The sequence below is a fragment of the Xiphophorus hellerii genome, chromosome 10 (genome assembly GCF_003331165.1).
Source record: "Xiphophorus hellerii strain 12219 chromosome 10, Xiphophorus_hellerii-4.1, whole genome shotgun sequence".
Taxonomy (NCBI): Eukaryota; Metazoa; Chordata; class Actinopteri; order Cyprinodontiformes; family Poeciliidae; genus Xiphophorus; species Xiphophorus hellerii.
In genome coordinates this window covers 11,108,837-11,136,506 of record NC_045681.1, presented here as the reverse complement: position 1 = coordinate 11,136,506, position 27,670 = coordinate 11,108,837, and the positions used below count along the sequence as shown (strand labels likewise).

The window sequence follows — 27,670 nt, the reverse complement described above, 5'->3', positions numbered from 1 at the left end:
GTAAATTGGTTAAAAGTAACCGTAAGATCAGCCATCCTACCTACATTGCTTAAGGTTACTTTTTAAACCAGAAATCATAATTGATTACGTTGCAAATACAACTCTAAATATGTGGCTTTTAGTCTAGATTTAAAGCAAGTCAGTGTTTCAGCTGTTTCACAGTTTTCTGGGAGTATGTTCCAGATTTGTGGTGCATAGAAGCTGAATGCTGCTTCTCCTCGTTTGGTTCTGGGGATGCAGAGCAGAGCGAGGGGTCTGGAAGGTTGATATAACAACAGATCTTTAATGTATTTTGGTGCTAACCCGTTCAGTGATTTGTAAATCCACCTGCGTTCCCTGATGCATGGCAGAGCGAGAAGATGAGAGACATATTATTGGCGTGTCTATCGGACAGTTATCGGTTCAATAAGAGACTCACATTTAATGGCCAAATATGGGACGACTCCATATTTCACTGGATGGGTGGCAATCCTATTCAGCGGTGCTGAGATACAGTTTTAGGGTGCATTAATTTAGCATTAATTTAGCTAGAATCGCCACTTGCTTTAACCATTGTATATTTTTATATATTCACAGTTTTTTTTAATTACTTTTGTTTCTTTTATTTAACCTAAAGCCAACATATTTACTTACATATTCTCTTTTGTATTTACATATTTTTCTTTCTTCTTTTTTTTTTTGTTTGTTTGTTTTCATGGCACTGTTGTAGTTCCATACAGGTTATCTTCGCCACGTTACGGGTCACGCAGGCGCAGTACACAGAACGTCATGGCTGACACGGGCTGGCCAGGCTGTACGAAGAGTTTGAAAGGTGTTATTTTGGACTTGTGTGGAGTTTTGTATGACAGCGGGGAGGGAGACGGAGTTGCTATCCCTGGCTCCATAGAGGCTGTGAAAAGGTGAGTGTATGACTGTTTGTTTGTTTGTGGCATTGTTTGAGATTTTAAAGTTTACTTTGCAAAAGTTCATAGCATGGAACGAAGAAATCGTGTCTGACTCATGACGGTAGCGCGCATTTTCTTATGGGAAAGAAAGTCAAAAGTTGTGTGTGCATGTATGCATTCTGCATTGATTTGGCCATTTATGCCAACAACACAAGATCAGGCAAGCTTTATGTTGCTGAAATTGACTTTATTCCAGTAACCTTCACATCACTTTTGCTTTTTTATAGACTCAAAGAGTCAGACCTGCAGCTGCGTTTCTGCACCAATGAGACCCAGGCAACCAGAGAGAAGTTCGTAGCCAAACTCCAAAGACTGGGTTTTGACATTTCTGTATCTGAGGTCTTCCCTCCTGCCCCTGCAGCCATTGCTGTTCTCAAGGAGCGGGGTTTGAGGCCCCACCTGCTGGTGCATGACGGTAATGCCCCTAAATATCCTAAAATCCAGTTCAAAAAAAGCAAACTAAATAAAGCTGTTCTGAGAAAATCTTAAGAGGTTGGAGATTGCATATCTCCAATCATAACTCTGTCTTAATGGTGGCCAGTGGTGGTAGCAGCATGATGCTATTTTTATGCATGGTCAGAGTTGATCCATACATCTACCCTTCAACTCTGACCAGCTTCCTAATGTGGCGTTAGTAATTAATCTAAACATTAATAAAGCAATAAAGAAAATAGTTCTGTCAAACTTTAAAATCAAATCCTCACTTGCTCATTCAAATATGACTTTTTGTTCTTTTTATTTTTACTTTTGCAGGACTTCTCCCTGAGTTTGATGCCGTAGATAAGACCAACCCAAACTGTGTGATCATTGGAGACGCAGCTGAAAACTTCTCGTACCAGAACTTAAATGAGGCATTTAGGGTTTTGATAGGATTGGAAAAGCCAGTGTTATTCTCCCTTGGCCAAGGGTAATAAATTATTTAAGTGCAAGATAAGACTGAACGTATTTCACAGATTTAGCTAAATGCTTATGATTCTTTTTTTCACTGCTTTCTTAGAAGATACTACAAGGAGACAGATGGGTTAAAACTAGATGTTGGTGTTTACATGAAGGCTCTTGAGGTATATTTTTGTATCACTTGCTCAGTTTGGCAGGAAGAAATAATTCTATCACAATATCATCTTACTTATAACCTGAACTTTCTTTTCTTTTCTAGTATGCTTGTGATTTAAAAGCAGAAGTAATTGGGAAGCCATCACCAACATTCTTCCAGAGTGTTCTCAGTGACATGGGACTGAAACCACATGAGGTAAATAACAAGAAATGATGCTGCATGTTGTCAGAGCACACTGATGAAGATTTGTCCTTAAAATTGCACTAATTTGTTGGGTCAAATTTGGCTTCAAATTTAAGAGGAATTTGGTTTGACTGACTCATAATCATATGGTTCCTACACAAAGTGATAAATTTAATTAGTCATTTCCTGATCTGGATAATTAGGGGCATACATTCTTCAATTCATTCATTTGTCTATCCAGTTGTAAAATTTTCTATCCGCAAATTTGTTCATCCGTTTCTCAGTCCGATCATCCATCTTTCTGTCCATACAGTTTTTTGTCTGTCCATCCAATTTCACATTTATCCGTCCGTCTGTCCATCCACCCACCCACTCCTGCATTTAACTACTCATAGATCTGTCATCTGTCCATCTGTATTTTTCTTATCCATCCATCAAGCTACCTATTTTTCTATCTGTCCATTCATTTGTTCTATTGCTATTTAAAAAAATCATACTTCAGAAATCTTAAAATATTTACTCGCAAGATCGGTACACAACATTTTGCAACCATTAAGCACTCACAGTTTATGTACCAATATTCTTCTTTTCTTCGGCACAATTTCAGACTCTAATGATTGGAGATGACCTTGTGAACGATGTGGGAGGGGCCCAGTACTGTGGCATGAAAGGTGTGCAAGTCAGGACAGGCAAATACAGGTCAGTGATATCCTCAAGCCTGATGATTAATTTAGTTTCAGCCACGAATGGTGCTCAGCACAAATGGTGCTATATCCAATATTTCCAACTCCTTTGTAACTGGGTTTGTTTTTTGAAGCTTCCTTAAAAAAGTATTACAAATCTCAGACATCTTGCAAAACACAACAGTCTATTTTTAGAAACTTGTGCCCCTCTAAAGGAAAGAAATTACCATATTTGGAGCAATGTGCTTTGAGAAGACCAATGTTTATTTTCCACCACCTGATGGCGCACTTTGAACACATTTCTACATTGGAGTTTCCTCCACAAACCCTCCTGTGGCCCAGACGACCCATTCTTAAATCTTTCAGATTTGTTTGTTTTAAGACTCTGCCAAAAATAGTTTATTCTCTCCCCCACGTTGACCGCAACTTTTGAGTCACTGAGCGATTTATGGTCCCAACCTGGGGATTACTGTAAGGCTGCTCTTAGGGTGTCATCACATGGAGGTTATGGCAGATTATTTTTAATGGTAAATGCTGTGCTTATGGTTAGAAGGAAATAGAAACATTACTATGGGAATATGTTGATGCTTGTATGGAACTGCACATTATGGCATATATGGCATGTGTTCCAAATCATAAATCCAGATCTCTTTTTTTGTAACTAAACCAGATTTTAATGTATATTTTAGCTCAGATGGCCACTGGAATTTGCTCATGTTAAGAAAAAGGAAAGTATACATGGCTTTAAATATGTTTTATAAGTAATAGTCAATACTTTGTAGAATCCTCTGAGGCCTTCAGAGCGTTTTTTGGATTTATGCTGGGAATAAATTTCTCACAGATGTACTCTTTTTATTAATTGGGTGACCTCTGAAGACACTTTTGTGCGCTGGATTTTATAGGAGTATCAGAGTCAAGGGACTGCATTCCACACACTATCTTTTCAGATTTTTGTTTTTATCTTATCAGTGAAATCTTTCAATTCGTAGCTGTGCTCCGCTTTATGTTGGTCCATAACATAAAATCGGAATGAAAGACATTAAAGTTTGCGGCTGCAATATAAAAAAATTAAAGACTTTGTGCCAGGTACGGTAAAAGAAATATCACATGTTGTGCACTGTGAATTTGTTCAGAGCTAAGATCAAATTAAATCTATCAATCATTGGTGGTTTAAAGCCATCTCACCGAAATGGGGTCACTACTATAATGTGTCTAATCATGAACCAACACATATCCTCAGTTGGCCAGAATCAGAAAGCAACGTTTGTTCAGTGCAGCTGTAAACCAGCTGGGTTTTGCCGTGGCATGGCAGAGCCTACTGCAGACTGTCAAGGCAGGTTTTTTTTTTTTTTTGGTCATGATACTGAGACAACACGGAGTAATCTGCAAAAGCATCAGTCATTTTTATCCTGCAGTCAGAGAACAGTTTCTCACAACTCAAAAACTATACCTCACCTTTGTGCAGTTATTCTTGTGCATTTATGGGATATTTGGATTTGTCTGTTTACGCTTTGCTTCGCTTTTGTGTATTTGGCTAGCATGCACATGCATGTACAGTTAACCTACTTTGTGTTTGTGCCAGTATATGAGCTGGAAAGCCATCTTTGTATAGTGATTCAGCACAAGCATAGGAGACTAGGCTATTCTGGGTGTAGCTCTCAGTGGAATAGGCTCAGTTCATGTGGTTTATGTTCCTCCACATTGTTGCTCTAACAGTTCAGTCAGTTGGGCTCCAGAACGCAGATACTCTGAAGAATGTCTGTCACATATAAGCTAAACACAGGATAAGGCCGATTATATTATATCACCACTTGACTCATCTCATTATGTGGATGTAAGCAAGATGAATAGAGCAAAGGAACATATGTGCTATCAGTTTTTGCCCTTATCACAGCTGCTGTTGGATATTTTTATAATCCCTAAGCTCAGTGACTGGTGTAGCCAGTTTGTCACATGTTTGGTAAAAAGAAGAGGCTGTTATTTAGTGGAACTGTCTTGGTGCTTCTGATATCAGGTGTGTCAGTGCAATGAATCATCCAAATGTTGCTGGATGGTAGCTCTTGAGGACTGAAGCTAGCGACCCCTCATCAAGGAGAATGAACATTTTGCCCAACTTTGAAAGGCTTCATTTGCGGATTCAGCTCAGTATTCTGGTTGTTGACCAATAAGTTCCCTTTTCAGTTCCCTCTACCCCTACAGTTATCCTAAATTTATCTTAGAAGTCAGACAAGGTTTTGAGAAAATTATCCCTTTTTAAAATGTGGATTTCTTTTGTTTGTAGAGAAAGGTTTTCTAAAATTTAATGTTTCTGCTTTTGTCACTTATCATGGTCACAAAAATAAATATTTTAGTTCTTTTGTAAAAAAAAAAAAAAAACAGTCTGCTTTCAGTATAATATGTCTGTGACTCAATAATAGTTTTCTTTCAAATCCCTGCTGGATACAGTAATGCCAATTCTTTATATAGATTATCTAATGTTATTCTCCTCAAACATTTACAAATTTTAGGCTTTCAAAATGAGAGTCAGAGGTACTCATCCAAACAACAATCTCAAGTCTCTAAGTTTAATTTAATGGATTTTTCTTTTAAAATGTAGGCACCTCTTTGCTAATGGATGAAAACTAGAAATGAAAAAGGGATTATGTTGGTCTTTCAAAATAAAAGAAGAAATAAAATTCACGATTGCAATTTTTTTCTGTTAGTAATTTTACTAAACCAGTAGTTAAAAAAAGAACGAATTGTGTTGAAATTTCAACATAAAACTCACAGATAACAATAAAAAAAGTTCTATTTTACATAGTTGTATTTTATAGTTTGGATCACTACTAGTAGATTGACTAAAGATTAAAAATGTAGTGTTAAGTCTTTCCAAAAACCACATACTGTACATCATTTTCAAAATAAAAGTTTAGGTTTTTTTCTCAGAATACATTATTGCAAATCTTAGTTCCACATTTCTAGTAGGACTGAGAAAAATCACCCTGATGGCATTTCAAATTAAAACTCAAACATCATGTTTTCAATGCTTGTTTGGGCTAAACAAGCCCAAGCAAGAAAAAAATTACTCGTTTTGGTATGCACCAAGTAGCAAGCACTATTAACTTATCTACTTTTTTACTTTTACAGTGCGTGCAGCAGTTACAACAACTGTAGGACATCTAAACAATCATTTATGTCTTAAACAGAACCAGTACATAACATTTAAAGTCTCTCAAATGGCCAATTTTACATACACTGTGTCTGAAAGAAATAAGAGTAACTGTGACAGTAATGGTGTTTCAGAGAGCCATGGGAGACGTGAGATTTAACATTGTTTAGGCAAACAGCCCGGGTGAACCCGGGCCTGCTCAGAGGAGCTATAAACCCTCAGTCAGATCTGTGAAAACACAGCTGTTTCCAAGTCAACCAGATGCTGCACAGACCTCCAATTCCCATCAGGTTTGAATGAAGGCAGCCTCAAAATACCCCAGACCCAGTGACGGGGCAGGAAGGTGAAAAGGATACAAATATTAGACAAATCAGACATAAGGGGCTATTGGAAAACTGTGGCTGAGAAACGTTCCCTGGTTGGTTTCATTTAAGATTTACGGCTAGAATGAATACATAGTACCATTTAAACTTTTTGTCTCATCTCTTTTTTCCTTTTCAAATAAAAACCTGAAAAGTGTACATTGCATTTGTATTCATTGCTTCGAAAATATAGCAAGGATTTAATTTTTCACATGTGGCAAACTTTTGGCAGATACCTACTGTTGAACTTTTGTTGTTGTTGCTGCTGAAGAAATTGTAACAATGTCGACTAAAAGGTTTATAACGAATAATCTATTTTTCCCAAGTTTTTTCCTCAATCTTTAAGTTTCCATATAGCATATTGGCATGTTACATCCGTCATTACATTCTAGAAATAACTAGGCTAAGGCCTTGGCAGAAATGAATGTTGATGTGTAGGCAGATCATAGGGATAATTGCAACAAAGCCGTTCTGCTAGTGCTCAGCTTTTCCTGGTTCTGAAATAATGAGCTACAGTTAGTGCAATCCAAAGGAGCCCTTTGCTCTTTAATATAGAACAGGTTTTCAGAGTGGGGCCTTTGAGTGAAATGTGGTTGGATTTTACATGAGGTGTGTGGGAAACCTGAGTACTGATGTTAATCAGCTGCATGGAGACAAATGTGCCAACAGCGTGCTCTGCTCCAACCTTTGTTCAACCTTTAAATTTTGTAGTTGAGTTTTGAGTTGCAGCCAGGGAGTTAGAGGTGTAGAAAATTTTAAACATTATATTCCCTGTGTAAACACTTAGGCAAAAAAGAAAAAAAACAAACTCACAAGTGGCTCCTTTATGCTAACTCCAACTTTATCCCAACACTGTTTCAGAGATGCTGTAAAAGCTGCAAGATTATGGCAGGTAGAGTCATCGTTCAGCTTTTTTAAAATAAAAGTGTAGTATGGATTTTTATTCAGTCTCCCTGAACAACGAACCTCCTTTTGGCTCGGATTACAGCTGCAACCCATTGGGGATATATTTTTGCCGGCTTTGTACACGCAGATTCTCAATAACTCAAGCTCAGTCAGATTGGATGGGTGGGGTCTTTAAACACGAATTTCCGAGTTTTTCCAGATATTCTTTGACTTTGCCATTCTAATGCATGAATATAGTCATATAGGATACTATTGAAAAGTTCATTTATTTTAGTAACTGGACCTACTAAGTAAAACACCATACAGCTTAATTACACAAAGGCTGATGATTTGAAGCCTCGGTTTCTGCTACTTGTTATGAATAATAAAGACATGACATTTAGGATTAGAATGTTAGATCAGACCAATAAAAAGATTAGCACAGGCATGTGGACTTAATAAAAAGAATGTTTAACAGCTGCTTAAAGGTCATTTCTAAAATATGATGTTAATCTGAATAACAAGTTTCATCATAACATTTATTCTAACTTAATGAATATGTCTTTACAGTAAGCTTTGATTGAAGCAATTTCATTACAGCTCCGATTATTTGTTCAGGTTTATTGTTCTGCTAACAATTTAACCTCCCTTCCAGTATGAACTATTTTATATCTTCTTACGGTGTTTCTGACAGGACTGTCTTGTATTTGGCTCTATCAGTATTCCATTAAACTGAGCAGCTTTCCTGTCTCAGCTGAAAACAGCATCCCCACAGCATGATGCTGCCACACTGTATTTCATCATAGGCATGTTCATTGGCTTTCTTTCAAGAATTGCTTTCTTCTTACCACTCTTCCATAAAGGTTCAATTTGGGGAGTGCACGAGTCCTTTCAACAGATTTTCCCACCTGAGCTATAGATCTCTGCTGCTCCTCCAGAGTAAAATAAAGATTAAATTAAAAGGCCTCTTGGCTGCTTCTCTGATTAATGCTGACCTAGCCTGGTTTAGGTAGATGGCTGTGGCTTCGAATGTTCACACTATGTGTCACTTTCCATTTTCAGACCAAAACAAATGCACACCATACTTTGTTTCTATGAAATGTTGAAAAGATGATGCCGTTATCTTCCCACTTCATATTACACACACTGTGTTCATCTTTTACATAAAATCGACTGAGGTAACACTGAAGGTTTGGGTTGAAATGTAACACATTGTGAAAATAGATCAAGGGGTGTCAAACCTTGTTGCACAAGATTTGACACTAAGTTCTTGAACCAAAACAGCTAAGTTGCCAGCAATAAAAAGAAAGAGTCTTAAACAGAAGATCTCAAAATGCCAATCAAGAATTGAAAAGAGGAACCACACATTTTGATGTTTGTGGTCTTTTCAAGGTGCTGTTTTTGTCATCACACATTCTATTTATTAATATAAGCCATTTAAAAGCTGTGCTCTAGATTTTAGTACTGTTTGTTACCAGAGTATGACGCAGCCACTTGAATTCTATGTTTTTGTTCTTGTTTTTTCTGTCCTGTGGCTTCTTGTTATTTTCTCGGTTTTGAACAGGGATCTCCCACAGTCTCTGACCTTAGCTGGTCCTGTGCTCTTTGTTTCTTGTTCTCTTATCTTCAGGGAGCTGCATCAGCACGGAACCGGGGCGCTTTGAAGCAATTTAAAAGCAACTTCATGTCACTTTGCCTCTTTATATCCCATTTTGTAACATGATTTCATTGCTGCTGCTGGTTTGTTTGTGTTTTCTTCTTTCTTTCAAATGAAACAGATTTGCATAAACTCTCAATACACGTCAACATCCTTTTGTCTCTGTAGCAGTGTGTCAGATCTTAACCAGCCATTGATGAGTACTTGCTGCATTTCTGATGAAATCTGGCAGAGAGTTCATACACACAGCAGAAACCATCTTTCAAAGGTTTACACTGTAAACCTCCTTACTCCGGCCAGCACGTCACTGCTAATGAGAATGTTGGGAAACAAGCAGACCGAGCCAGATTAAGACTCTCAGGAGGGAGAGAGTGTGAGTCCCTGATGATACGAAACCACAGTGCAAGTTCACTGAAACCGCACCCAGGTTTGTGCCCTCTCAGTCGGCGGTCGTCACAGAGGGACGCAACAGGAAGCAAGCTCTGCACTGGGGGTCAGTGGTCATCTGATTATAATCCTGATAAGTGTTCCTCCTGCAGCTTAACTGCACTTTTCTCAAGGAACAAAAAATACACATGACGACAAACCACATTTTTGGCAATTGACATAAAATTATCGTATAAAACAAAGGGTTAGAAGTATTTCAGGGTGTTAGAACATCCTGAAGTGTGTGCTACTTCAGGTTCATAAATAGGAAAGGAAAGGATTTGTGTTTTTAATAAACGACTCCCTTTGAGAAAGCACTTGGCTAAGAGCTTGAGAAATGCTTTTGCAGTTGTTGACACTACAGCAAATATGTAACTTCCCTGAAACGTCCACTTATTGTAACCACAGCTCTCTGTTCCCGCTAATCAGTATTATTAATCCAACATGACTCATTTCCAGAGGCTAACTTAAATATTTTTATTTTATCTACAAGAACTATCTTTATTCATTTGAAGTTAAATAAAAATGGTATTTGTGGCAGTTTTATGTAAACAGTACCCTCCATGATTTTTGGCACCCCCAGAAGGAAGGTGTAATATCAAGCCATAAGACAGAGATAGCTTTTTATTATGCAACGTTAACAGTAGTACAATATTTCTGCTGTCGAGACTGCATGCAGCTTTATTTTGCTAATACTGTAGAACTTTGTCATCTATAAAATTTCACAGTGTCTATACTTACAAGGGGGGGACGTTTAACTCTTCTTTGCACTTTTTTTGCAGAAATACTCAAGTGACGACAAATTTCCAGTTTTCCCGTCCTCCAAATTGTCATTCTAAATACTCTGGTATTTTATGCAGTGTATGATGCTCTCCAACAAGCTTTCCATGTTCTTTAGAAGATAAACACACCCACAGAATCACACATTCGCCTTTCTACTTACCGGTATCCATGAGATGAATTTTCCGTTGTTCACCCTTTGTTTTACATCAAATATGCTTGGAGTGTTTATTGCCAAATAGCTCAATCTTGTCTTATCTTAGACCTTGTAGTATTTAGGACCCTCCACCTGTTTAGGTTCATTACAAAAGTGCTTACAGTCTTTTTTAGTCTTACCTTTTAACTGCTGTTTTAGCTGTTTTAGAGTCTTGATTCATAGATGCATCTTTTTGCTCAGTTCTTTAGCATTGAGCGTTTTAGATTTTGTTCTCTCTCTAACAATCCTTCTCTCTTTTCATAGTAGTTAAATTGTCTTTGGTCCCCATCCAGTTTGGTTTGTCATTGTCCTAGTCGTTTTAATCTTTTCATTTATTCTTTTCGACTGTGTACATGTCTAGGCAACTTGATGTTTGTAGATCAAGACACACCTTTTGTCTGGGACTAAGATAATTTAACTTTGTTCACCTCATACTTTATCCAAGGCAAACAAAAACTAAAGCATAAAATAGTAATAAATATGCTTGAGTTACATCTGTTATCTGTTTCATTAAATTGAAATATAAAGAATTGCCATCTAGACTTCACAAAGGAGTACCCCACATCTGAAACATACTGTCATTGATTTGGTGCACCTGTTCAATTTCTTGCTAAAAGAAATGGAGAATTGGCCAATCACATGGGAGGGACGTTTTTCATCTGGACAAACAGATGTAGTAAGGACGATTTACTGAAGTTTGGACCAAGCATCATAAAGGGTAAGAAAGGAGAAATGTTCACCAGGTAGCAAAAAATAAAACTGAGGCTATTTGTCTTACAGGGTCACTAAGATTGGACAATGAGAGATTGGAAAAAACATTATCCATCCAAAAGAAACCCACTACGAACGGAGCATTTAACTTGTCTGTGGATGTTTTGGGAACTGTAATTTGAATCTTGGCCCAACTCCCCATGAGAACTAGTTGTCTTGAATAAAAACTCTTAAAATGATTCAAAATTGTAGATTTCTCTGAAAGTAAATGATTGTTTCCCTTTTGAATGGGCCTACATTTCGTGTAAGCTCAGAAAATAGATCTACACAAACGTATCTAAAAAAAAAATCCCATCTCAAAATTTGTTTTTAATCTGTTAGGCAGTGGCTTGCATTACAGGCAGCTTACTTATAATGCACTTCCTTATTTAGTTTAGAATGAATGGTGGGAATTGTGCAACCAGGGTTATAAAGTACAGAGGTTAGCGTGTCTTATCAGTGAAGCTGTTGTATTTGTGCAAAAAATCACACATATACGCACAAGTGCAAGCTTGTAAATGAATAACATCAGTTGTAGCACAATTACCCCCAGATGGTCACAATGCAAATATCCAGACGTCACTGTAACTGCTCCATTTTCCTGCAGTCAGTCATCAGAACCATGATGGCCTGAGCCTGAATAGGGAGTGAGCGGAGAAAAGAATGTGGATCAGCGTTATGGTGAGGCACAGCTACCCATAGAGGTGGTGCAGTATATTTTGATGGAAAGGTACACAAAAAGCTTAACACACATTTGTCACACATTTAACTACTAAAACGCCTGTTATCTAGTACTGCATGAGGAATGTGTGTATCCTGTAACTTTGAAACAGTGGGAACCTCTAGGAGTAGTTTTTGTGGTCCTAATGCTACAGTGGAGATAATTGTTGTCCAGTCTCCACATTAAAGAGTTTGTGGACATGAAAGGAAAGTCTTCAGGAGCAACGACCTTTTAGCAACTGATCAAAGTTGGATATTAGAGTTGGCTCATTAGAGCTGGCTCATTAGAGCTCACATTTACAGTAGCTTGGATGCAATATTTTGTTGACTTATATTTTTTCAATAATAAAATCATAAAAAGTTGAAACCAGATATTTACACAAACTGTACAGAAAGACTAAACCTTTCCTATTTAGGTGAGTTAGCTGTAATTTAGGCTTAATGCTCTGGTCAGGTCTGAACTGGTCTAACTTGTTGGCCTCTTTGGTGTCAAAGACGTTTTCAGCTCTGAGATCATGGCTTTGTGACGGCAACTCCAAAACATTGACTTTGTAAATAATTTGGTCCTATGCCTGGGACTCATTTGTATGTAAGGTTTAACTTCTTGGCTAATGTCCTGAGATTTTTTCAATATTTCTTAATGTTTTTCCTCATGATGGAATCTATTTGGTGAATTGAACCTTTTTATTTTTGTCCAACCATCAGACATGCCTTTAAGAGTGAAAATCTTTGTCCCTGATTGAATTTACAAACTTAGAATTTGTCTTTTTATCTTGCATTTGGAATAATAACTTTTTATCTTGCATTTGGAGTTATGACTGTTTTGTTCCTGTATGTTTCTTGTTTGAAATGTAGTTACTGGGGGGATACAAAGAGACAGAACTTGTGGTTAGGAAAGTGCTGTGTAATCAGTCTTCATAGGGTTCAAAGTAAGAGCATGAATGTAAACGTATAAATACTTGGAGAATTTTTAAGTCGATAACCAAATGCCAAACTTTATTTAGTGGAAAGTTTTCAGAACAGCCAAGTAAATTAGCGCTTTAGAATTTATCCAGAGAAATACATTTAAGGGAAGCTAAGTATGCTTAACATTTTTCAAATATAGCAAAAGAGCTAAAGGAAAAATTTGCTCTGCTACTAGCACACTAGTGGAACTGTGCCCACCACTGCATTTGACAATAAACTGGTTTACTTCAATTACTGTTTTTGATGTCACCATTTTGAATGGTAGCATTGTTTTACTGTTAAAGACTGCAGTCAGAAAAACATAAATGCCCGGTGAATTTAACATTTGAGTGTAACAGACATTGCATTCTCTGGTAAAGGACAGGACACATTTTCAGAGGACCAAAACAGAGTAGCTTGATCATTCAGTTTAAGGATTTATTAAAGCAGCTAAAAAACACCCTAAATGTGTTACTGTAGGATTTATGTGCATCTGCAGAAAGCACATGCTCTTTCCTATCCGATCTCCTCCTCATTGACTCAACGAGGCATCGAACCGAACATAAGACTGTAGTGATTACGGCTGGCCTTTGTTCTGTGCAGACCTGTGTCATTGAACCTCGACAGGGTGGCTATGTCTTCTGTAGCAGCAGCTTAATCTTCTTTACAAACTAAGTAGTGCCCCTAGCTTAGCTCTCAGGTACATACTGTATTTCAGCCTGGCTTATCTTTCATTCCTCCATTGGTGTCCTATGACGTCCAACATAATTTATGTCACCTTCTATATTTAATACCCTTCTCTGTAGGTTTCACCTATGCAACTCTATAATCTTTCACCCACTATTGTGCCTTTAATTCTCAGGGTATTTTTTTGTAGAACCAGATTCTTCTTCTTGCAGTCATGCCTTTGCAGGTTCAGTCTGAGTCACACTTTGACCACACAATTGCTCGGCTTTGCGAAGCCTTTTCCTTCGTAGGCAAGAGTACGGTCGAGCAGAACAGCACAGTCCCACACACCCTGTCCTTTTTTCACCACTGTTTGCAGATGAGTTTTGTCTGTGTGGGAAGGAAGTGGAGTTATCTCAGTGCAACTCGTCTCCATTGAGGTTGTAAACTTGTCAAAGGATCGTCAGCTCGCCAGTTTGTGTTTCTAAATGTGTCATTTCGGTCTGTTTGCTTCCACAGCATAATCCACAAAGACACTGTTTTATGTTCAGAACCTCATTTGAAGAGAAAATGAAAAGCATTCTGACTCATTTAGGGATTTTTGTTATCGAGCAAACGCGTTTTGAGTGAAGCTGTTTATTTTTCAATGATTTATCCCACCCATTTTATACATAACAAATTTTATCTGTGCATGTTTATTCAAATTTTGATATTGAGTTGTGCCAAAACAACATAAAAATATAAAAATGCATATTGAATATGCATGTATGCACATTCTTGTCTGCCAGCTGCACATTTCTATACACCTCCTTTGTGAGCAGCTGGTGAAACACTTGCGTGGTAAATGGGAGCATGCATGTAACAAAAGGTTAGTATTTCCTTTGCTGTATCTCTTTTATTTTTAATAGATGGCACATGAATGCTTGTTTTTGTTTTGTTGGTTTCCCCCCCTCCCTTGCATCTTTGCTCCAGACTTATCTTTTTTTGCTTCCAAAGAATTAAAGTGCATCAGAATGCCACGCTTTTCATTTTCATAGAATCACACAAGTTACAACATTTACAAATGGGTGAACCGTAAAGTTCATAGGATTAATTTTTTTTTTTAAAAGTGAAATTTTAGTTTATTTATACCTGGATCAACTTCTTTGTACACCCATTTCACAATTGTGTGCTGCCATTTCATTGCTATACCTTCGTCAAGTTTTGACATGGTTTTACCTTTTAGAACTCTTAATTTCTGGCGTATCATTACAGTTCAAATCCAGGAAAGAGAGTGAAAGTAAATTGTGCTTGTATAGAGTAATGCAGCATTGCCCCTCCTCCACTTGTTGCTGCACAATGCTAGCCAGCTTCCTTTTCTTACAACAAAGGCAGTTTTGATTTTTGGAAGAATTTCTAATTGCCAAACCAACTCCAGTTGCTGCTGTGCCAGACAAAACAACTGTCAGTCTTATAAATTGTTGAGGACTATGTTTAAAGCTCTGGAGTTCCTTTCTCTATTTTTAAAAAGTAAAAACAGGATAAATGCAGAGCTTTCCTAATAATATTTTTTAAAAAGTTTGATTAGATCTTTGAAAAACAACAATTGTGGGAAATGAAGGAATTTGTCTGGAGAAATGTAGGAAATTAACACACTGAACCATGGAATCTCAACCGTCAGTGGACAACACACTTTTTCAGAAAGCTTGTTGTCCTCAGCACCATGTTCTGACTGTTTCCTCCGGCCTCCTTCAAAGCTTGTTTGGTGTTGGAACTTGATAAGATATCAATTATTAACCTAGGTTCTTTCTTTTTTTTATGGTGAGGCCAGACTGCCACAACAAGACAAAAGAGCTCACCGGGCCTTAGCCTCTGACCTCCACAACTGTACTTTTCCACCCTTTGACAGAGAAAGAAAATTGGTGAAAGTCTAGAGAGCTAAAGTCCACAAGCAAAAGCATTGAGCAGCTTCTTTAGCACACAAAGGAAAATTCTTTACTGAACGGATAATCAGCCCTGCTAAGCAATTCCTAATTGCCAACCCAATCAGCCAAGCATGGTGTGAATTCGGTGATATGCCTAGTTACTATTAGTTGCCACCATTTATCCAAATACCTCATCTCTGCATGTTTGTTTGGGTTTGCACATAAATGCATTATGTGTGTCTGAAGCAAGTGACTCAGCAGAACTGCGTTGCTATCTTAAAACACTCAGAGAGAGATACGCAAATAAAAGCTTTGCAACTCGTCATCAACACTGCAAATAATAACACTCTGGTTAAAAGCCTGTGGTAAGTTCTGGGTCACATGAAGCTCCGCATATTGAACAAATACTAGCAGCTGAAATAATGAACTTCTTAAAATGCAGTTAAGAAGACGAAGATGTTCAGTAATGGTTTGTGTCCTCTGATCTTTAATGTTTGGAAAAGCTGAAGGTTTCCAGTGGGAGGGAGTTGACGCTTCTGTCTTTCTCTCTTGCAAAAACTCTGCCTGACTCTCTCAAGAGGCTTTTTTTTATGCAGCAGGATGAGTGGAAAAAGGAAAGCAAATCTGGTTGCTCATCATATTGCACCTAGGGAACCCCCTTTGAGTCCAGCTCGCCTGAAAACAGCGGTTAATCTGAGTAAAGTGTGAACACCATACTGCAGCTGTTTGCTGATTGTGAGTCAACATTGCACATCTTCTTTACAGAGAAAGGGGATACGTCTGTTGCCATAACATGCAAAAAGATGGTGGCTCATCATTGTTCCGTTGGGCTGTTTATTTTAGTAAGGCCTTGTAATATCAGATAAAGGAGGGAGAGATATGAAAACGTAGCCTTGAGTTGATTAGGATGAAACCACGCTGCATGTCAGTTGGCCTGGAGCTCTTCACATTTTTGAGCATTTAAACTGTGATCACATTCTCACCCTAAAGGCCATTAAGTCTCCCGTAGCGTTACTGGGTTTAGGGAAAACGCGAGCAGCTGCTCACCTTCATTCCGACTGCCCCAGGCTTAGAGCAGAGAGCTTTGTCTTGTGTTGGCATCTAATATCCACCCACAAGGCTTGGCTGAACATAAGGGCTATAGTTATCATGCAGTCATGTTTGCTTTCAGGTTGAATGTGTCTGTGTAGGTAACTTTATTATGAAAATACAATCCTTCCCATTACTCTTTCCCTGATTCACTAGTTTGGTATGAAAATTTCCACATCATCTGTGACGGTTTGCTGTCATAACTAATTCACCCACGTTATCATTTTTTGGTGATTTGCAGCAGTTACACATAGGTGTTTTGCAAACTTTAAAGCTTTTGTGTTTTGTCATGAAAAACACATTTGGAAACATTTAATAACCTTACTGCAGCAGTCAGATGGGAGCGTGACGTGCAAAAACATCCAATCAAGACATGTTCGGTTACTTTATTTTGGAGATTAACCAAGAACTCGGTTGTTGACCCAAATCAGCTGATTTTCTTGCTTGCTTAATGGACCAAGTGGGAAACTTAAAAAAAAATAAATACATTTCCTGTTTGTTTATACAAAATGCTCATGCTATCAACATCTCTTTTTCAGTGTGGGAGCTCTTACTGAGGAAATTGAACCCAAAGTTAGCAATCTATACTATCAGCATTATCAGTGAAGCGTTTAAAAATGAGGTCAGAGGAAGAACAAGATTCGATTAGCTATTTTAAAATCTTTTCTGCAGCATATGAAGGCACATCTGTTCTTCATTTAGGTTGAGAAAGATAACAGGAAGGTATGGTGTTTGTGTTTTTTTTATGATGTCCTCTGTCTGTCTGGATTTAAAATGTTGGCAGCTTTTTGGAAATCTAAGTGTTAAGGTCATGATCTGCAAACTAATGATCAAGGGAGACTGATGTGGGGGGTTTTCAGTGGTATCTGATTTAGAGATGTTAATCACTAATTAAGATGGTTAGCATGTTCAACTGCAATTATTTTGTCTTTCATTTAAAAAAAATATCAAACATAATTTGAAATCTAGACCCTTTTCATTAAAGTAGTACAAAGGGTCTACTTTACACTAATTGCTGCATTTAGTAAGTGAATGTCTTCATATCTAGCTGTTAAAAATCAGTATCAAAAATACCCCAGAATCAGTAACAAATGTTGAGCTCAGGAATCAACCTCAAAATTCAGAATGACTTTAGTTAACAGAACTGACCCTGCTATGAGAAAAAAGGGTTTACTTTTACCAGCACATTATTTGTGCTGGTAAAAGTAAAATCCTTTATTCTGCACTACTATCTTGTTTAATTATGGAGTAGAAATAGGAGATGTGTGCTTCCAGTAGATAAACAACATCCAACTATACCTCAAACATGGTTTATTTTCCATTGCATGTTGATCATACCAGCATCCAACAAATGGTACCAAATAAGAGAAATTGATACCAGTCAGAATTTGTCATAGTAAATTACAGCACCATATTTAGTTTCACATAAAATCTTTTCTAACTTATGTTTGCTTCTGTAGAAACTTTTAGAAATATGGAAGCCACGGAACACTTCCATATTTCTGTTTTTGTCACTGTAGTTTTACTCCATTTGGGACAGGGGAAGTAGAACTAAAGTAACAATAATTGCATGCTTCCTTCTACTATTAAAGTGTCATGAACATGTTGATAAACGTCTGTTTTTCTTTTGTTTTTTTGTTTTTTTATCCAGTTTGAATGTGCTTTTGGATACTTTGCCGATATGAATCAAAATGTTCTTCATGTAATGTTCTTTAACCAGAGAACATGTAATTCAGACACAAATGCCGTCTTTAGACTGAATTCCTTGCAGATTACCACTTTAAAGTTAGATCTGATTGCCTGGCCTCCTTCATTGCAAACAAAATGGTAATTTCAGCAATCTTTTTTGCCTAATCTGACATTTTTAACTTATTTTAGTTTATGTCAGCTTAAATAGAATTTTCAGTACAGTTTCTAGACTTTTGTAGGTGTTTGTTGTGGTAAATCCCACCTATCCACAGCAATCTTGAATCATTTTTACCCTCATCAAGAGTTCCAAAATTCTGCCAACATCTGTTTTTAGTGCAGTGGGAAAGTATATCAGTCCAGCATCAAATTACCATGCGACACAGTCTTGGGCAGTTACAGTACCTTGCCAAGTTTAACTTTTCCACATTTTGGGAGATTAAAACTACTAACTACCATGTCATTTGTTGGGATTTTATGTGTTAGAAGAACACATGTTACGGCACAATGGTGATGTAGAAGGAAAACTATATATATATATATATATATATGAAAAGATTTTGCCGTTATTTATGATGCGTTTGAGGATTAGGTTAGACTTGAGGTTTTGCTAATATGTCAGCATTTTTACAAAAGAGGCGTCTAGCAGAGTGAAATGAGCTAAATACAAATGTATGAAGTCCCGTATTGTCGTTCCAGGTCAGTTATGAACCATTTTATGAAGCTTTTTTTTTTTTTTTTTTTTTTTTGCATAAACCCCAAAGAAAAGTGTTGCATTTGACATCTGTAACAGCTCAAGGCACATGAGTACTTTTGCAAGACCCTGCATAATCCTGAGCTCCAATTAGCGTTAATACATACACAACTTTTAAAATCTTTAAAAGTGCAGAAACATTTGCTATCCTTCCTACAGATTTGTCTAGACGTTGCTCTTTTTTACCAAGTCACAGGTCTCATAGCAGTAAATGCTACAAGATGCAGTTAAGATGCTACAACTAACAAGGGAAAAGATTTACCATTTTTTGGACATATTGCATCTTGAAACTGGCTTTAACATATTTTATTTGGGACATAGTTTAGGAAACACAATTAGGCAGGTATTTTGGTTATTTGAGACCAAGATTCCATATAAATAATCAAGGTCAAAACAATAACCGTGGTTTTCATGGATCAAGATTGCTTCCGTTTACATTGCAAGAAAAACAAAACAAATTTTTATCCTGGTTTGTTTTTTGTCACCATCTTCCCACCATAACAGCCTGCTTAGTAAGTCACTGCTGGCTCTGGTTGAACTTTTTATCTCAACCCCCTATGCCTGCTTCATATCTGCTCCATCTGCACTCACTCAGATGAAACACCTACTCAGCAAAAAAGGTGGAGAGGTTAACAGAGAAGTATAAATCGAAACTAAGTTTACATTATGTGACAGATTTGCTTCCTTTGGTCTTGTGCGCGTGTTTCTCATTCATGTTTCCTTTCCTTCCGTAGCCATCTTCTTTACCTTGCGGGCAGTTGCCTTGACAATCATAACAATGGAGCTGTTCTCCTAACTAGAGGTTTAATGATCCCATTTCTCTTTTTTTCTGTTCGGTGTCTTATCTGCGTTTATCTCCCATGCACAGCTGACTTTCACAAACAAGTTAGCGCTTTTTATGACTCATTTGGGTCCACTTTCATTTCACCATGGCACAGTCTGTACTCACAAACTGTTTATAGAGACTAGTGGTATATTAGCCACCTGTAAGTTCTCTAAACCACTATCGTCTCAGTAATGCATGAAGAGCATTCGTTTGCAACACGGGTTCAGCTTTTATAATGTCTGACATGGGCAGGATTGGAGGTTTACGAATGCATCTTCAAAAAAAAAACAGAGCAGAGAAGAGGTTCATTTCTAAAACATTTAATACGTAGTTTAAGTCTTTGAGTCATTCCAAATACACAGCTATGAAGGCCCAACTTTAAGTTGAGTAAATCAAAATGGATTTCAAATTGTGTGATAAAAGTAAAATCAATCAGACTTAAATGTTGTTGGTAAAGAGAGCTAAAAAAAAAGTTTGGTTGTACCTTTAGTTAAAGAACAACCACATAAAGATGAACCTCTTGTATTTCCTTCTATGCAGAATTTTATGATTTGCATATGAGAGTCTGCTTACTGGTTCAAGCTAGAACAGGGGTTCCCATTTTAATGTGCTTACTCAAAGGGACTTTCCAAGTATGTTAGATATGTATTAGACATACCATCTAATCTGCCGTTATCAATGCATTTCTGTAGGTTGTCCATTAAATGGATTTAGAGTTTTGTTCCTCATTTGACACTTTGCGTTCTTTCCCGAACATCTCATTCACCATGTTTCTGACTGGGGTTGTAAATATTTTTGAACATTAGTAAGGTGTGGCATTTACCTCAAAAGAAATTATGCTGGAATTCACTTTGGTCAGCCCTTACAGGTGGCCGGGAGGTTGGAAATTGCTACCATATTGCACTGGCAACACTTTTAGAAGCATAACTGGTGTTAATCAGTGAAAATATTTAGTTTTTTATTTTTGAATGTAACGCTTTTCCAAAGGATGTTTAACTTTTTTGAAACATACAAGTATATTCTATGACGTGGATATTTATTTCAGGCTACATGAATGAGAAAGGGCAAGACTTTCAGCAGATAACAGGAAGGCTTAATTTTTCTAATGAGTAAATATACCATATGTATCCTATCGGTGGGGATAAAAACCTTTTCAGTATGGGTAGGTAAAGATTTTTGCAACACAGAGCTATAAGAAGCACTTGGAAAGTGTATTTCTTTATGACATCTCTAGACATGTCTGCAGTTCATTCATGCCGCAAGAAAGTAAGAGAGAGCAAGACTAACATAACAGTTCCGTTTTATCATAGGCAACAACTGTACACTAAACTATGTTTACATGAACTAATGGCATGTTAGATTTGCCTTATAATGCATGGAGAGCATTCACTTGCCACATCCATTAGGATACTCATGTCCTATCAAATGTCCAAGACTCAACTGTTCAAAATATGCATTAAGCTTAATAAGCCCAGGCCGGTGACTGGGGGGTCATAAAGTCAAATTTCTGGGCTTTTCCTGAGCAGTAATTCACCATGCTTAAGCACTGCCAGGTCAAGCCAACACTAACACTGTTAGTTGTGGATGTTGTTACTTTTCAACATTGCTTTATCCTGAAGGTTGCTGTGGTTTAACTTTTCTTCTGCATAAGATCTGAGTTTTTTTTTTCATCTAATTATTTTACCCAGTTGTTTGAATGTATTTATTTTACAACTGCTCAGTACACCTTCCAAGTTCCAACTAATCAAGTAAGATGATGTCACCCTATGCTACATGTGGTGGATAAAAGAGAAGCTAAAGCTGAAAGTAGTTATCATTTTTAAACATCCTATAGACGTACTTTAGACATTGAAACAATTTTCTAATCTTATAAACTTTATGCTCATAAACAGCTGATTCAGTGGTCTGCCTGGTAACTTCCTGCTTAAGCTTTGTCTTTGTCATGGGGGGAAGTACTGTATATTGTGTTCTCTTACATCAGCCTTTCAGTGATTTTTTTTTGTTTGTTTTTAATAAACAATAAAATAGCCAATTATGATTGAATTTGTTTTATGGCTCTAAGATATGACATGTGTTGTTAAAGGAAGCAAATTCAACTTTATGGTGTAATCTGATCTAATCTTATAGAGAACATGAAAGTAACAAATTTGGAATGATACTGAAAGCAATTCTGTTGCTATTTTGTGTACCTTTTAACAGTACTACCATTAAAAAAACTCCCCGATTTTACAACAAAAACAATAATTATTATTTTTAACAAGATTTCTCCCCATCTAAAATCTTTAGATCCAACCTCAAATCTAACTAATTAATTTTACTATGTAATATTGAAATATACTATGGGTCCAGTGCATTATAATTATATACTGCTTTTCTAGGCTCCACATGCAAAGTAAATCTTGTGGTGACTTAATAATTTTAATTCAGAGAGACACTTTGCTCTGTCAACACGTTAGCAGCTGTGTTGGCCAAGATCCCTGACTGCTGCAGTTGTCTACCTCCTACCTCATGGCTGACCTCATCGCTGCACAAAGGCTGTGCAGTGTCGGTCAGTTGTGGAGGCCGAACGGATCTGCTTATGCGTATTGATATTGCGCTGACCTGAAGGGCACGGAGCAAGCCGCAGATTACCTCACTGGTAACACTAGATGCGTTGTCCTGAATTTTGCATGGTCACATTGACCTGGTGGCTCCTCTATTATTCATGGCAGAGATTGGAAAGCAGCAAAATGAATACATGCAGACATGCATGCATGCATGCATGGATATCTGGAGGACAGGAGCAAAGGGACATTTGAAAGATTTAATAGCGCAAAAGGTAAAAGAGACAATGCGGTTGAATTCACTGCTTGAAACCTAAGAGCCATGTGACCGACTTGCTTGTGAGTTCATGCCTCTGTGTGCGTGTGTAAACTCTATCAGTCCTCGGGCAGAAAAGGGTGCGGGAGTAATTCTGCACAGGAGACATAACACCCCGACCATTAGTGCAGCAGCTCACATAACCCAAGCGCTGGCAGCTGACAGACATGCGTAAACACATGGCACCGCTTCCCCGTATTCAACGTGGCTTCAGTATTCAACACCTCTCTGCCCCCACCACCACCTCCAGGCCTCTTCTTTCTAGCGCTACACTTGGGCAGCTCACAAATATTTGCCATGGTTCTCCGCAGGCTCTCAGAAGCAAGGATTAATGGTGGTGTGTGCCGCACGCCCGTAGCCAGACAAAGAGTCCCCATCTGGAGCTCCAACCCGTGACTGAGGGACAGAACAGAGGCAGCACACAGAGTCTGGTCTAGGCCGGTCTGAGAAGTGGGTGTGTGTGTTTGGGGACGGGGGGGGGGGGTATCTATAGGCTCCCCTTTATAAATGAACAGGACTCCTGTAGATGAATGAAAAGGTGTCCATGTCTTTTGATGTGATTGGGAGGAAAAGGGTCTTGCATGCCGACCCTGGGCCGGGTGCCACACCAAATGGATTACATTTCCTCCACCAGCTGATTAAACAGCCATATCTGCATCCATCAGTGGACCCTGATCCAAAGAAAGGCATTAGTGAGTGGGGGAGATATGAACCGTTGAGGCACGCTTTGTGAAGCTTTCCCACAATTTAGGAACCAAAGCAGAACCAAGATTATGATTGTAACCTCAACCAGTCTAAGACCTTTTTAGTTTAGTTTTCAACAGCAAACAGTTTTCACTTCAAGAAAACTTGATACCAGGCATAACTTTATGACCACTGACAGATGGGCCTTCACCTACGCATTGCTATTTAATCATTTTCTACTTCTATGTCAACTCTGTAAGCAAATATTTTCCTGTTAAACCAGTTTATTTTTAATTGAAGTTCAATGTTTTCTTCAATTATTCTTGAATATCTGAACAGCAACAAAAACAGCTACTTATAATCTTTACAAATGTGTTTATTTCTTTATATCCAATAAGATGTTAATGCCTTAGTGTGGCTATTTCCATTAAAGATCAATTGGAGGGTATTTATTCTTTCACGGTTTGATAATTAGGCAAGGGAATTATTAAATGATTTTGTGTCAAGTCCATCACTTAAAGTTGACTCTTGCTAATGTTGCACAATTTGTCAAGTTAGACCATATTCTGTAAAGTGTGCCTTTATGTAGTCTCAGGGAAACATGAATCATTTTTTAAGGATTATGTTGCATCAACCCACTCTTCTCTAGTGGGTGGTTCTTCTTTCATGCAATGGTATTCTTACTTGCAGCCTCCAGTTATTCAGGATTATCATAAATTTTGGTCATAAAAGAAATCAAATCTTCCATAGTTTATTCCATAATATTACATAATATTTTCTGAAAACGTTCTATGACACCCCATTTACTCATTTATTTTGGTTCTGATAGCAGTTTAGATCAGTTGACTCATCCAAGCAACCTCTTGCTGGTAGATATCATTCATCAACACCATGAGTAGACTGTCAGTTGTCAAAGCAGGTATGGATAAGGACATAATTGGTAAAAAAAAAAAAAAAAAAGACCAACTATAAATGTACAACATGATGAAAAGTCTAAATGGCAACCAGAACAGGTAAAGTGAAAACTGGTTGTCATAGCATTTAGTGGCAGGGATATTTATGTAACATAGTTTTAATGGGTACAGTGGTACTAACTAGCCTTGTTATCTGATTGCGATTTAATGATTGTGGAGGCCTTTGGAGTACATTGAACTCATTGTCATGTCCAAGAAACCTGTTGGAGATGATTTGAACAGATAGGCTGCATTTTTTTGCTGAAAGTAGCCAAATTTAGGTGTTGGAGCCTAAATGAGTTGTAGAATCTGGTATTTATGTATTGAAATGTTTTCCCTTGGGTGTGCGTGTTCCAGTTTGTCTGTTTCAGTTAGATGCCAAAATAGTAAAGGTTAGAACGCACCGTTGCAGCTGGTGATGAAGGTCAGAAGCACGCACTGCCTTGCATTTCTGTAATACAAGCAGCTGCACAGATACCCTTTTAACAGCACTAATAACCACAAAATTTACTGAAAACAAAAATCATTTTTATTGTACTGCTGTTCATTCTTAGAGACTATAAACCTGTTTCTACTGGGACACATTTCCACAGAAGCTTATCAGGGTGGTCTGTATTCTAACTATGGCTTGTGTGGGTTATTTTTAAGCCATCTTGTCCACTTCATAAGCCTCCATTCTGTGTTTTTATCATCTGAGAACTAGATTCCATGTTTACAGATTCTCATGTAGCAGCTGCTCCTTCCTGTTTCTTATGGTTTCACTTGTCGTCCTGCAGGCCAAGTGACGAGAGGCACCCAACTGTGATCGCTGATGCAACTGTGGACAACTTGGCCAGTGCTGTGGATGCGATCCTCGGTCAGAGAGGGTGCAGCGCCTGAGAACCCTCCACTTGCTGTGACTTAGAGCCATCCAGGCCCACTGTCACACTGTAGTGCTTACTTATGGCTCATAAAAGTGTTGTTTCATATGAGGAGGTTCCTCAGTGTTGAGGTAGTTGAAGAAAACTGTGAAAAGAATTACCAGAACTATTCCCATGTTGTCTAGCCACTATAAACTGTGCTGTTAAACATGGGAGCGGATCAGCCATCTGCTTGCCCTACATAGTGTTAATGTAACTCCCGTGAAACTTAGCCTAGGTGGTTCTAAGTGCTCTCGAACTGCGCTGTTCATTTGTCAGTTCATGTTTGGCATAGATGGGATCCCTCAAGCTTGACACGAATGAGCATCTACCCAGCTGCTGATCGACAGTTAGATGTGGAAAGTCGAGGCCTTCAGAGTCGTTGGAAACATGTACAGAAGTGCAGCTGAGAATGACTGTGATCAAGTTGTTGTATGTGTCATAACACAAATGATGGCTCTGTATATGAACTGGATAATATTACACATTTAGTTAGAAAATAAAGATAATTTATTCTCTTGACGTTTTCAGAGTAATGGTCATGGAAACCCTAAAACTTTCAAAGCACCTGGGAAAAGTTTTTCTTATGTTTCGTTAGTTTTTGAACCTTAATTCATAGCAGAGAAGCCTTTTGTTTGCACAGCAGTAAAACTCTAGAAATGGGAAGTGAGTTAATCTCAGAGAGAGACACGATGATTCACAGTGATGTTACATTTATAACCACAAAGTACAATGTGTTGTGTTGGAATTTTATATGCTAGACCAGGGGTCAGCAAACTGTGGTTGTTCAACCTCTCTAGGCCCTTTACAGCGGCCCTCCATGTCTTTGTCCGGAAGATCTGAGCAGTATTCTTAAATATAAAATCAATACAAAAGTCCAGACATGGTCAGCTGTGTTTGGTTTATTTTCCCAAGTTATCTGTGCAAAGACTTACCAAAACAGAATTGCTGGATTTATTTTTAGCTCATTCCTTTGATCATTAGGCTACAAACTGCATGCTTGTCCACTTTATTTAATAATACATATGAATCTTTTATTTAAAAAGTCATTTCCTATTAAAACGTTAGTCTTTCCTTTATTCTGGAACCTAAAATTGGATGTTAAATTCCATTTTTTTTTAACTACCAAACTGATACATTTTGCATTCTAGGTGCTCATAAAATTTCTTCAAAGGGCAGAGTAAGTTTTGTAGCTCTACATAAATTATATGTATTGAGAGCGATTTCAAAAATGGTAATATTAGCTGACCCCTGTCAGATTAACAAAAATGTGTAAAAATAATTTTTTGGTAAACTAGCATTTATTTTTTTTCCAATCTGCCTTTCCACCTCAAAATAAATCTAGGGCTTACCAATTGCCTTCAAAGTCACTTTTTAGTGATTATTCTCAGTAAAAATCCAGCAGCACTTTGAAGGCCTCAGAGGTTTGAATCATAAATGAACAAACAGCATCATGATGACCAAAGAACACAACAGGCAGGTCAGAGATAGCTTGGTGGAGTTGTTTAAAGTAGGATTCAATTATAAAACAATATCCCAAGATTTGATCACAAAAACGTAATGCTAACTTTATGTGTTAAATCACATAAAATTAGCATGGCACAACTGCGAACTTAACAAGATCGGGCCATCAAGCTAAATAGTGAGCCCATGCAAGGAAAGCATTAATTGTAAGCAGCCAAGAAATCAAATAAGACTTAGAAGAAACTGATGATGGCACAACTAATAGTTTTGCAAAACACAAATCTATTTTTAGGGAAGTTGAATTGCTGAAAGAAAGCCAAAAGAATTCCCCGCTGCATTTTGCCACAAGCCTTTTTAGATGACAGAGTTGATGGGAAGATGGGCTTAGAAAATTACAGGGCAATCCTGGTAGAAAACGTGTGAGGCTGCAGAAGACCAGAGACTGGGGCAGATGTTTACCTTCAAGCAGGACAACAACCTTAAAAAGAGCTACTGATTTAGATAATTAGCTAAAAACTGCATTCCTTTCTCCTCACTACATGATTACGTGCTGAATCGAAGAAAATGAAGCAGGCACTCCATAAGTGAAGAGAGAAGAATCACAGATCTCTGCTTATGTTTATTGTTTTGACTTGAATTCCTCCCCTGCTGGCCTCTGATCGTTACATCACATGTTGTCTGCACTGCGCTGTACAGAGAGGGCTGATAAAATGATGAGTGTGTAAAATCCGTGTGTGCCAGCTGGATCACAGAGGCCTTTTTGAAGTGGAGCATAAAACAAATGATTCTCAATTGCCTGCCCCCAAGGTCCCAGTGTACATTCTGCGAGAACAGAAATCTGCTGCCAAGTGATTCATTGAGGTCTGACTGGTTCATTTCACCATTAGCTGACACACATGCTTGAATGTTATTGGACAATTAGAGGTAATAAAAATGCTGCAAAGTGTTATGAAACCGTGTCTGAGCTGGCTGTGTCGCTGCTCCTTCAGATTGCTTATTAAATATTAATGTACCCGGCAAAGTGCTAGCAGCTGGTACTGCTGGTACTCTGTTTTCTAACAGCTTATGCTCTGTTTGAATGAGTGTTTTGTCTGTGATACTTCCCTGCCCGTTGGCCTTGTATGAGAAGCAATTAAACATTCATTTCATTGGT

The 27,670-nt window shown here is 37.9% G+C and overlaps 1 protein-coding gene across 1 annotated transcript; it reads left to right on the top strand.

Moving 5' to 3' along the window:
- Window positions 1–751: 751 nt before the first annotated feature.
- lhpp (phospholysine phosphohistidine inorganic pyrophosphate phosphatase) lies at window positions 752–27,670 on the top strand. Its single transcript, XM_032573964.1, has 7 exons — window positions 752–899; window positions 1,172–1,359; window positions 1,698–1,851; window positions 1,942–2,005; window positions 2,101–2,193; window positions 2,789–2,880; window positions 24,931–27,670. The coding sequence occupies exons 1-7, from the start codon at window positions 769–771 to the stop codon at window positions 25,031–25,033; spliced, it is 825 nt and encodes a 274-aa protein (XP_032429855.1). The 5' UTR covers window positions 752–768; the 3' UTR covers window positions 25,034–27,670.

Excerpts from the sequence above, each read along its gene's own strand:
- lhpp (XM_032573964.1), top strand. The coding sequence starts at position 769 with ATGGCTGACACGGGCTGGCCAGGCTGTACGAAGAGTTTGAAAGGTGTT. Across the intron at positions 1,852-1,941 it reads TTATTCTCCCTTGGCCAAGG|AAGATACTACAAGGAGACAG; the intron begins GTAATAAATTAT and ends CTGCTTTCTTAG. Across the intron at positions 2,881-24,930 it reads GTCAGGACAGGCAAATACAG|GCCAAGTGACGAGAGGCACC; the intron begins GTCAGTGATATC and ends GTCGTCCTGCAG.